This window comes from Gossypium raimondii, chromosome 6 (genome assembly GCF_025698545.1).
Source record: "Gossypium raimondii isolate GPD5lz chromosome 6, ASM2569854v1, whole genome shotgun sequence".
Taxonomy (NCBI): domain Eukaryota; kingdom Viridiplantae; phylum Streptophyta; class Magnoliopsida; order Malvales; family Malvaceae; genus Gossypium; species Gossypium raimondii.
In genome coordinates, this window is record NC_068570.1 from 48,289,040 (window position 1) to 48,301,639 (window position 12,600).

At 33.2% G+C, this 12,600-nt stretch overlaps 1 protein-coding gene across 2 annotated transcripts; it reads left to right on the top strand.

Moving 5' to 3' along the window:
- The first annotated feature begins 9,188 nt into the window (after window positions 1-9,188).
- Window positions 9,189-12,297, top strand: LOC105773867 (ras-related protein RABF2b). 2 transcript variants are annotated; one of them, XM_052632847.1, is made up of 7 exons: window positions 9,189-9,465; window positions 10,103-10,180; window positions 10,275-10,442; window positions 11,243-11,291; window positions 11,454-11,531; window positions 11,733-11,822; window positions 11,917-12,297. In XM_052632847.1, exons 1-7 carry the CDS (start codon window positions 9,427-9,429, stop codon window positions 12,015-12,017), a joined length of 603 nt encoding a protein of 200 aa, XP_052488807.1. In that variant the 5' UTR covers window positions 9,189-9,426; the 3' UTR covers window positions 12,018-12,297. The 2 variants fall into 2 exon arrangements, with proteins under 2 accessions (XP_052488807.1, XP_052488806.1); XM_052632846.1 differs by lacking the exon at window positions 9,189-9,465 and adding an exon at window positions 9,578-9,727.
- The last annotated feature ends 303 nt before the right edge of the window (window positions 12,298-12,600 follow it).

Here is a 12,600-nt window from a genome sequence, read left to right on the forward strand (position 1 = left end):
TTCTCCTTTCTTTCTTTCTTTCTTTCTTTCTTTCTTTCTTTCTTTCTTTCTTTCTTTCCTTTCTTTTCTCCCTGTTTCATTTTTACTTTTGTTCTTTATTTATTTCATTTACTTATTTATTTTATTATATTTACCTTATTATTATATTATTATATATACTTACTTAAATATTAAGTAATACATGTTTTATTAATATATGCATATGTATATCATTTTTACACATGTAATTGCTATTACCATCCACTTGTTGGAATAAGGCTTAATTACTTCTTTAGTCCTTTTAATTTTCCTTTAATCTATAATTCAACTTTTACCCTATATGCAATTTAGTCCTTATACCTAATTACTCTTAATTCAAACAAATTCTCTTAACCAAAATCTAATTAACTACACAACTAGCTTCGTAAATATTTATTAAAAATATTTACGAGTCCCATTTACAGTAACGGAGTCTCAGAAATGCATTTTCGACATCCGTGACTATTGGTTCATTACACGTCAGTTTGATTAATGTATACGTGGCCCTCCTCTAGCTTTGGTTCTGTCAAAATTGGTCCAACGTATGTCATGCCACTACACCTTCGTTTGCTTATCTCACTCTCAGAACTTACTTTTTCGACCTGCACTTATCATAGAGAACACTTTCCCTGCTTCAGGGTGGTTAGGGATTTTTATAGATAATCCAAAGCATTGTCTCCCTAATTTTTCCCTATGTTTCTCATTCTGTCAGTTACCATATTTAAAGATTTCTATCTCACCATTGATCTTTATTTTTAACTCATTATTTTTCAGGTCAATAGTGGACCTTGATGTTGCTAAAAATGGCCTACCCAACTGAATGGGTATTTCACGGTCATCCTCAAAATCTAAAATTATAAAATCATTCGGGATGGTAAAGCTCCTCACTTTAACCAACACGTCTTCAAGTACCCCTTTTAGTTGTACTAAGGACCTGTCAGCTAACTATAGTGTAATTTAGGTATTTTTAAGCTCCCCTAAACTGATCTTTTAATAAATAGATAAGGGCATTAAATTAATATTGACTCCTAAATCATATGAAGCCTTACTAAAATGGATGTCCTATATCTTTATAGTTATTGTGAAACTCCTTGGATATTTTAGTTTTAGGGTATTTGTTTTGAAATAATCGCTAACTTGCTCTCCTATTTTTATTTTCCTACGCCTAGACATAATTTCTTTTAAATACTTGGCGTACTTAGGAACTTTCTCGATTTGATCTATTAAGGGCAAGTTAATGTTCATAAATTTAAATAAGTTCAGAAAACTTACAATTTGTTCCTTATCTCGTCTCTATTTTTCTTCTACCTGTAAAGGGAACGATACCCTCTTCAGTGTAGATTCTCCTATTGGCTTATCTTCAAGCTCAGCTACCAGCTTGGTTACTTTTTCTGGTTTTGGCTCAACATCAGCTTATTGAGGATCTTTATGAAGATCATTTGTATCCCTATTGTCTTCCACTTGAGTTGGGCTTTCTAGGCTACTCAATACTTGGCCTGAATGGAGCATGATTGCTTTTACATACTCCTTTCCTTTTCTCCGAGAAATATTCTCTGTGTTGCTCAGGATTCCTGTGCCAATTTATCTTTTTATGTCTCTCATCATGCTCATCAATTGGCTCATCTGATCTTTCAGCTTAGTCAATGTTTTTGTAGTATTGGTGCAATCAAGCTACACTTGTTTTACTTCAGTTCTCATTGACTACATCTCCCCCTCGATCACATTCAAGCATTGACCACATACAATATGAACATTTGGGTTGGCCCTTTCTTAAGGCTTCTTTAAATAAGAAGGTTCATAATTTGTATTTTTAATTGGTTGCGCACTATTACCTTCTCTTTGGTTTCTGTCCTATCTCATGTTTGGGTGATCTCTCCAACCAGGATTATAAGTGTTAGAATAAGGGTTTCCACCCCTATTCTTGACGTTGTTGATATCCTCGGTTGGATTATTATGTAATGGAAGAGAGGTTTGTCTCCTCCATATATAGATGACACACTAGATAAAGACTCTATGCGGTTGAGTCTGTCCACAATTTGTCGATATCTATCATCCTTCTAGACACCTTTTACTGTAGTTGGTTTCTGGCCATATATATAGTGTTCGGTTAGCCATTGATAGGAATTGATCATCACATTTTCTATCAATTCACATGCATGTTTGTATGTTTTGTTCATTAGGGCTTATCCTATGTCTCCATCTAGTCCTGAACGTGCATGCACATCTAACCCATTATAGAACATTTACAGTCTCAGCCACTCAGGCAATCCATAATGTAGGCATCTTTGTATCACAATTGTTTAAACATTGCGATCTCTCTCCTAAGTTGGACCGCCTTGCTAATAGGAAAGAACTTTTGTAGAAATTTCTACAAGTTCATCCCATGTCGTGATGGATCCTAGTGTCTGCAAATCTAACTAAGAAAATTCATTATCAATTAAGGATAAGGGGAATAGTCGAAGATGAATATTGTAATCGGTAACCCCGTTGTATTTAAATGTATCACAAAGGTGAAGGAATCGTTTTAAATGCTGATTTGGGTCCTCCGTCATTGTTCCTTTAAAATACAAATTATTCTGGATCATGGCTGGTTTTATTTCAAAATTTTTAATCGTGATAGCTGGCCTTGTAATGCTTCCTTGAACCATCTCTAGATTTAGTAGCACATAGTCCTTTAGGGTTTTTTCGTTTCGCACCATCTGTATGTTTGCTAGTAACTGCGGTGGTAGTGGTGGTAAGTCCTGTAGGTTATTGTTTTTAATCTCGTCAAACAACAAATTATGGCATGGTAAATTGCTTGCGTAGGTGGTTGATTCTGGATTTGCTATTATTGTCAACAATTTTGGCAAATTAGTCTCTCTGAATCAGTAGCTGGCTCTATAATTTATTAATTTTCTAATTATTCTATTAAACGTAAAAATTAAAATCAATTTAGTAGTGTTGCCTCCCTGACAATGGCGTTAACAACTTGACCACTTACAGATGTACTAACATCCAGAGTGTGAATACTGCAACTAAGAGATATGAAATAAAGGCGATGTCCGCAAGCATACGGGTCAGGTTGTAATATAATTTTACAACTAAATGTGTGAGTATTCTGAGGATCTTACCCAAGGGAGGCTAATACTAAATTAACTTTAATCTGAATGTAAATAGATCTAAATAGTAATTTAAATAAACTATATTACGACAAAACATAAATGAAGTCTTTTTTTTTGTTTTATTATAAATAAAAGAATGAAAATAACATAAGTAAAAGGAACTTGGAAAACTAAATTATAAACTTCATCAAATCTAGCTATGGGTGATTATTGCTTTGATGGTTATAAATAATTCTTATTTCGGGTTTCTATTCAATCAACTAGTCATTACCCTAGCAGGATTTCTCAATTTTCCACTAAACTAATGAGTCGACAAGAACTACCTATCTCTCGACCTCACAGTCCGGACCGATTTGGGGCTAAGGTGTTAATGGATAAGCCATACCAATTTTGGGTTAATTCCTACCTAAATAACTTTCTAGGGTCGTCAAGCCTAAGGTTTAAGTTCTTGCTCTCCCAAACAACTGATCTGTTAAGAGAACCTTACATAGTAATCAATTAATCACACCTTCACTCACTAATCCCCCATAAGAGGATTAGTTCCTCATGGAATCAATAAACATCGTAAACTTGATATAAAATATATGCATAAATAATAATACAAGAGTAGAGTTTAGAGAATCTTATTTTGTATTCACTAATTGAAGCGCTAAAATTCCTCAAGTGCTAATCTCGTCTACAAATCAAGTTCGCTGAAGAACATTAAAAGAAAAAAAAACTAGAAATAAACTTAAAGCCTAAAAGAAAGAATAACTGAAAAGTAAATAACAAAGAAAATCTGAAAGTATCAAAAGTTGTCCTCTATAAGTGCTAAATGAGCCTATTTATAAAAAAGGGTAGTCGTCATCCTCAAACCTAGGTTAGCTAATGTTCTTGTGTTTAATTTCCATTGTGTAAACCAAAACACCCCTAATTCGTAATTATTCTTGTACAGGGTTGGTGTCGCAACACCCTAGTGTCTGTGTCACGACATCAAAGGAAGTATGCTCAAGTTTAGGGTAACTTCAGAGGTATGTCGTGACACTTAAGGCAATATAGCAATTTTGGCATTCTGCTCCTTATATTGCAACATCGAACTCCCCGTGTTGCAACACAGAGACCAGCTTTGTGTTCTTATGCCTTTGAATAGTCTTCTGCAAAGTTACTAAGTACGTTAGCTCGCTTTTAGGCCTCATTCGGCCCCTAAGGTCAATAAAAGACTCAAAATACACTTTTTATTAAATTTAAACTAAAATAAGAAAACATAACTAAAACATACTAAAATTGCTTGTATTCAAGCTTCTTAAGTATGAAAACTAGTTTAATCTGTTACATCAAATTACGACATATGGCATACATATAACATAAGTACACATTCATGTAGACTTTACTCATACCCATTACAGAATCATGCTTTTTTTACATGCTTACCAAACATTGACACAAACATGCATCACAGTATACACTCCATATACGAACATACAGTTACTTCATAGGACTACATGGACTCATGCATATAACACATCACACACTTAAACTCATATAGATACTGTACGAGGGTCACACACATATATTCAATAGTCACTCAAAGACTCATGTAGCATTACTAGAACATCAACTTATAAGAAAAGAATTTTTAGAATGACTTGTAAAAGTCGATACTAGGGATTCACCTGAGAACTTTCTTTCACTTTAACTTAAAGTTTCTATTCCAATGATCCTACCCAAACCAGAAGCAACATTTACGTAAAAGATTATGGAACTTCCATTAAAATCCCATTTATAGACAATTTACTCACATCTCAATTACAAATGACCCTCATGCAGGGTTATCTTTTCACAACCTATTATTTTTATGCCTCTTAACATCATTACTCTTTCAAAATCATAGTATGCAGAGCTATCAGACTTACCAGGAGTTTGAAACATCCACTGACTAACCCAAAGACCTTAACTTTCAATTTAACGAAGAAAAAGAGAATATTAGTCTTAAGAAGAACCAAAGAATAAAATAGAATAAAGAAAACCATCTGAATGTTCCCTTCTTACCATATATATACTTAGTTCCTCTTATTGGATTTTGACAAATGTCGAATGCATACAGAAATTGTCCCATAAATGCATTCCAAAAATCAAAAAAAATATAAAAGAGTTTTCGGTGCAAATGTTATTTAACCAATCAATCCATTTAGTTGACTCTCAACCAATCATGTTACAGAACCCACATTGCATAGTGTTCGAGCAAACCAGGAGTACCATACCTTTGGCGGTAACTCTCATAAGGTGTGCTCTTGAAGATGATCTAATCTCCCAAAATTTTATCATACACTGATATGCATGTCATGCTTAGTAAACATTCTAGGGTATACTCTTCGGTTGGTATACTCTTCATCAATTGGGAAACATCTGGAGATGAAACCCTAAGATTCTAAGTAGACGGATATATTATGCACCAGGATTAACTTGCCAAAATTCTAAAAGGTGGCAGACTATACTACAATAGTGCGACAAAACATGTAACTTTCACATCTGTTCGCCTTTCTCCCGGATCCACCAATTTTGGGGTATGACAACACTCTCCTCCTTTACGAAAATTTTATCTTCAAAATTATTCCAACTTGAGAATCCCCACTACTAAGGATGCATAGATAACTCCTCGGATCAGGCGTATAACACTTCTTGGCGGAATGCTCAACATAGTTATAACATATTTCTCATCGGTGACATACACTCTATAAATCCTAATTGGCGTGAATGTAAACAACCAGTCTCGATTAGCAGATTCTAGCTCGTGGGTAAATATTAGCGGGTACTCTCGTATTTTTAATCGTCATGTAACTTCAGTATTGACAGGTGTTGAGTTGCAATTAGAGTATTTGAACAGTTAACCTAAATTTGAAAACTTCCTACAGACGTTTGGTTCCTTATAAGATTGAAACTTAAACACTTTTCCAATCACTTTGTTGTATCATAAGAACCCTAGACTTTTTTTCTGTCAAAGCTTCTTACTTCTTTCGTCTTAAGTTCATATTTTCTCTAGAGGTAATTCTCACTATTCTTTTTCTTTCATTTTTATAATACAAAATAGTTAGAATCACTACATGAGGAAGTGGTCGTGGCTAAGGTAGTAGAACCAATAGCCTAGAGATGTGTTTAAGATCGGTCCCAAGGGTCTTGAGAATAGCCAATGGGTGATTGCTCCTATGTATGAATGCAACACTGCTGAAGAATAGTTGAATCGGTATTTAGGTGCCTAAGGTATTCTTCGGTCAAATTTTTCCTACGACTTTCAACTAACTCGAAGGTCATCTGAGTGATCTCACTAGGGGTTTTACTCTTCCCCTCATTTTGCTGGAGGCTAGCTTTCACCTACCTTTCTATCCCTCTTTCTGTTCGGTGCTAAATGAGTACCGCATTGCACCGGGGTAACTTTCTGCCTTATCTTGGTAGACATTAGTGGCCTTCTTCATAGACCATTGCATGCACCGTAAGCCACAGATGCCAGGCGTATTTCAGAAAATTTATCAGTTAAAGGTGAAAAGACAAGGTGCCTCAATTGGGAACGCCCACTTTAGTACACGCTAGGGTTTTGAGCCCATAATCCATCAGTACCATTAATATTTTTTTTGTATATTGTCTTCAATTGTTTTTACACGCAAAGGAAATGAAAGCAAATATTGTCTGACTGATTATTTAAATTTTAACTAATATTAAGGGACATTACGTGGTCAAATAGTAATGTGGAAAGATAATTTATATTAGAAGATAATCTAAACATGTCCTTAGACTAATGGGAATTGAGCAAATTAATTGAAATGCTAATATGTCGCGTATCAAGTCCAATTGGGGATTCCTTGTCTTAGGTATTGGAGCAGATGACTCTTAGAAGATAGAGACATAATATGACTGATTGGACTGATAGTACATTGGATAGGACCCAAGTAGAATGGATCTTAGCTTTGTTTATGGATTTATTCACTTGTGACATTCATAGTGTGACATTCCTTAATCCTAAGTGGATGATAGACTGTGTATTTGTGACTCGTATACTTTGATGTAAATGAAATCCTAAGTTCAAATATATAAGGAACTGAAAACTGGTACATTTGGTATACGATTTTTGCATGATGTAGCATCATATCACAATAGTGGAATTCATAGCCCAATAAAGGGTAAATTATATCCTCTCATTAGCATTACATGATAGAGGAAAACTAACATGGTGATGGGTCATTTGTCTTGGAAGTAAATGATTTAATTATTATTTGTTTGTTATTAGGAGAACGAACTTATCCTAAAGAGATTAAGGATATCCTATAAAGATAACACACTCATGAAAATGTCATTTGACAAGCACTTAATGTGTAGCTTTTGTAATGATATATAATAAGGGAGAGCTCAATCTTGATACTTTTGTGGAATGACTTCGTGACTAAATAATATTGTCATTAATAGGCGAAGGGTCGAAACTTAATTACAAATTATTTGAACCATAATTATATATGTCCAATCAGCTCATTCGCTAGCTCGAGATAACCAGAATAAAATTTCATGTAGAACCAATAATATGGAATGATTGGAAATGGTAAATTAAGAGAAATATATCGCATGTATCACCATCTGTAGTAAGAGTGTTTTCTCACTAAGTAGAAAGAGTCAACTTAGAAATTAATTTAATTTCTTCGAGTTATTATTTAATTAATTGTAATTAAATAATCAAGTGTGAAGTAAGAATTAAAGTAATTAGTAATTGTGGATTTATTGAATAAGACAATTAAATATACTTCCTTGTAGATTCTAGTATGGTAAAGCTACCATAACTTAAACGAAATTAGAATTGAGTTGAAAAAATAATTTAATTGAGAAATTAATCTAATTAATATAAATTAATTGAAAAATAATATTTTAGGAAATAGAAAATAGTTATTGGGTTGGATATATTATATAAGTTTTGAATAAAAGTCAAAACAACATATATAATTGGACTCAATACATGAAAGATCAAATTAGACCTTGTAGAATACAAAGGGGTGCAAACCGTAGTAACCCATAAGGCATGCTGCCACTCCTAACACTCCTACTTAGAGTAAAAGTCGTGTTTTTTATTAAAATACTATGATTTAATTAGACCTTATTCAAACAAAACTATTATATAGATTCTCTATAAATAGGAACTATATGATTAACATATTACACATATCATTAATCTTCGTTATTCACGATAATAGTAGAAAATTATTTTGCAAGATAAATTCTATTTTTTGAGAAAAGTGTATAGTTTTTAGTTAAATAGAGAATTAACTTTTCCACTAAAAATTAAGTAAAGTTTTGATTCTATGTGTTTGGTTCTGTATTGTTTGAGCTCACATTTAAAGTAATTTGTAGTTAGAGAATAACGTAGATAGTTATTCGATAGAAAGTTGAGATTAACTTAACTACCTCTTACAAAGCATATAAATAATTTTAGTTAATAGCTTATTGTTATAAATATCAAAATATTGAATTTTAAAGAAAATTTTAAACATTCACTAAAACGTTTCTTGGTACAATACTATTTAAGTAAAACTTTATTTTATTTTATTAAAATAGGTAAATGAAATTATATAAAATATCATTCATTTAATAGAGAGATAAATCTCAAAATTATATGTGAATATATCAATTTTAATTTGGTGTAATTATACGCATGAAGCATTAATTTTAATTCAAATGTATATTTAAAATTTTAATTTTGATTTAATTATACACATTTAAAGAAATAAATGCATCAATTTATTTTTATATTGAATAAATATAATTATTTATATATACAATATATAAATATAAAATGACGTTATATCAATAATTGTATTAATTTATAAAATTAAATCAAATCAAAATTTTATATATACAATTATATATTAAACTATAATTTGTGTATAATTTTGATATATAATAAAACTTGTATTACACATATACAAGTTCTTAGAAAAAAGCAGGTGACGAAAAAACTAAGAAAGAAAATTAATGGCTCAGCCTTTGCCACGCAGACTGTTATTATAAAAAATAATTAAAAGGGAAAAAGAAACTAAAAACAGCTATCGCTTTCGTGTTTTGGTTGAAGAGTCGTTTCTTAAGAGAGGTTTGCTGGGGGGTTGAGGAGGATCTTTCCCTTTGCTTCTACCCTTTGGCTTTTACATCCCTCTTCTCACTACTTCCCCTTTCTTTGTCAACGCACCAATAAACCTCAATTCTCCATCTTTTCTTTCTTTCTTTTTTTACTCCTTAGTTTTTATTTTCATCTGTTTACTTTTTGAACATAAATCTGATCGTAGAGGATCTCATTCTCATGGCCACCACTGGAAACAAGAACATCAATGCTAAATTAGTCAGTCTCTCTCTCTCATGATCTTAAACCCTCCTTTGGTTCTCTAAGAATTTTTTTTTTTTGGTTATTACTAGTATTTGGCGCTTTGGGTTTGGTTTAGATGCTGAATTTCTGATCTGGGTTTTGTGAATTGTTGATCATGCATGGTATTTTTGTTATGAAATCTGATATGGTTTGGTTTATGTTTGCAAAATATTATTTTGATTTTTTTGGTTTGTTAATGCCAATCAAATCCCTGCTGGATTTCGCTCTGTTCCTCGAGGTTATTTTTCTTTGATATCTTATTACGTTGCTTGTTTAGGTTGATTAAAATTTCCAGCTAATTCTTATTAAATATCGTCTCAATTCTGCAATTTTTCTTTCTTTTTATCATTCCTAAAGCTTAGAGATTTTGTTAAAATTTTGATTTTATGCTTAAGGTTTATGAATTTATGTCTAATTCCTATGGGTTCTTTTTGTTGTTTAGATGGTGTATATTATGTTGATATCGTAATAGTTGCTTCATGCCATTAGCTTGAAATATTGATTGCCTAACTATTGTGTTTATAAGTGAAAGTTATGTTGTGTCTTTAGTTTGAACTTCGAACCGGTGTTTCTGTTGTATGTATTCATCGTTAATGTTTATTTTATACTTCAGGTTCTACTTGGGGATGTTGGAGCTGGGAAGTCTAGCCTTGTGTTGCGCTTTGTTAAAGGACAATTTGTTGAATTTCAGGTTTCTGGTGATATTGGTTTTTGTAAGATATAACATTATTGAATTACAAACTTCAGTAGGAATATAACTTGATATTTATTTTATTATTATGCAGGAATCAACCATAGGTGCAGCTTTCTTTTCCCAGACATTGGCCGTGAATGATGCAACTGTAAAGTTTGAGATATGGGATACAGCTGGGCAAGAAAGGTATCACAGCTTGGCACCAATGTACTACCGAGGAGCTGCAGCTGCGATTATTGTGTATGATATGACCAATCAAGTAAGTTGATGACGGCTAACCATTGTCATCTCTATGCGGTTTGGTTATCTAACCTCTAAACTGTCCACTGCTCAAAATGTGAAATTAAGCATTAGAACTTTAGGAGCATTAGTTCAGTTTCCTAAGGCTCCATTTGCTCGGTGCTTTTGCATTTTATTTATTTGCCTTCTTTTGGTTCTTTTTTCTAATTTGTTGTTTATCACTTCTTTTATTGTTTAATTTTTATAATTTAAGAAAAAGAAAAAAGCACGGAGCGTAAATACTACTTGTCTTGAGGCAAGTTTTCTATGAATCTAATTTTGCGTTTTTTGCAACAATAAGTTTATCTTAGTTTTCTCTGCTTTATGCCTATCACTATTGCTGATATCTTCTCTAAAATCATGTTATTTCATGTTTATTTTATTTGAGGGGACCTCAAAATCTGTACGCTGCTATTTGAAGGAAAACTAAGTTTCCCTTGGGATTGATGCTCTCTCTCCCGTCCTCTTTTTTTTCCCTTAATCATTTTGGTTGATGATTTTTCTCCTTTGTGTAAAGTTTCTTTTTCGCAAGAGAACTACTGAGGAAAGATGGGGGTAGAGAGTGAAAGGGTTCATATTTCTCGGAAAGATGGGTTTTCAGTTGAGGCATTTTTAATGCATTATTCTATACACTATTACAATTTGCCACCGCATTAGTGCTAACATTTACTAGTAAGGATTTTAAAAATTTTGTGAAAATTTCCCTTTGTTGAACTAGATAAGTGAATGGCATTTACTGGTATCTGAAAGAATAGTAATAGCTTCCTTCTCATTCTGTAGGCTTCATTTGAAAGAGCCGAAAATTGGGTTCAAGAACTTCAAGCACAAGGTAGTATTTTGCCTTTTCTATTTCTTGATGACATCCTTCTTAATTGTCAGTGTCAATATATCTATTTTTTGTTCTTATTTTTTGCCCTTGTAACATATTCAATTAAGAACCGAGTAATTGTATAATCTAAGTTCTTGTTATATTTCCTTTTTTACGGTGAAGGCAATCCTAATATGGTAATGGCACTGGCCGGGAACAAAGCTGACTTACTGGATGCAAGGAAGGTGGCAGCAGAGGCAAGTTATCAGTTTTTTATACGTATCTTTTTCCTTAAAATTTTAATGCTATAGTGTTACTTGTAATCATTAATTATGAACATTCTAGGATAGAATTACTGCCTGGATTTCTCTACTCAATTTTTTTGACATTTCAAAACGAATTTTGTTTTAACTTCTACCTACATGCAAATGTCAATTTGACTTCTTATTCTGATCCAGGAAGCACAAACTTATGCTCAGGAGAATGGTCTTTTCTTCATGGAAACTTCTGCAAAGACCGCATCCAATGTCAATGAACTTTTCTATGAAATAGGTGTTTTATATGTCGTTTTGTTAAGTTTCCTGAAAGCATTCAGAACTTGTTTTACAAAGTGGCAATTGACATTATTTTTTCTAATCTCGTGCAGCTAAAAGATTACCTGGAGTGCAGCCAGCACAAAATCCTGCTGGAATGGTTCTCATGAATAGACCTTCAGAACGGACTGCAACTGCATCTTGTTGCTCTTAGGCGATGGTCGTTGTTTTCCCACCTGTATCATCTAAATAGCTCTTGTAATGCTCTCTGGCTCTGCAACCAAAGTTTTATCTTTCCTTTGCCCTGTTTGTACTATTCTTTGAGAGCTGTACATGCGTGTTGTCTAGAGGCATTGATATAAACCCGTTTATTGCATTGGAGATTGGTTTTTCTTGTAATTAAAGTGTGGTAATGCTATGTTTCACGGCCATAGTACGACCTGCATGTTCAAATAAAAATGCTTGCCTGTGTTGACTTGGCTGCTCCTTTACAACTCGTGTTTATTGCTGCTGCTCGATCATTTTCTACTGAACTAATATATCTGCGTTCTGGGGTCTTGGCAATGACCTAGGCTCCTTAAGTGGAAAGCATTTAGCGACTTGCTAGTAGCTCCCTTTGGTGACTTCTTTTTGTATTTGAAGTAGCTAAGAATACTGTTCCATCTGCGGGTGAAACTCATAGGAATAATTTGGGGGGGGTTTCTCCCCCGAAATGGTTGGGGTTAATGTAGACTATTGGATAGTGGATGGATGGTCGGTCTTTGACCAAAATCACAATAGTTGGAGTGGCTTTGTCA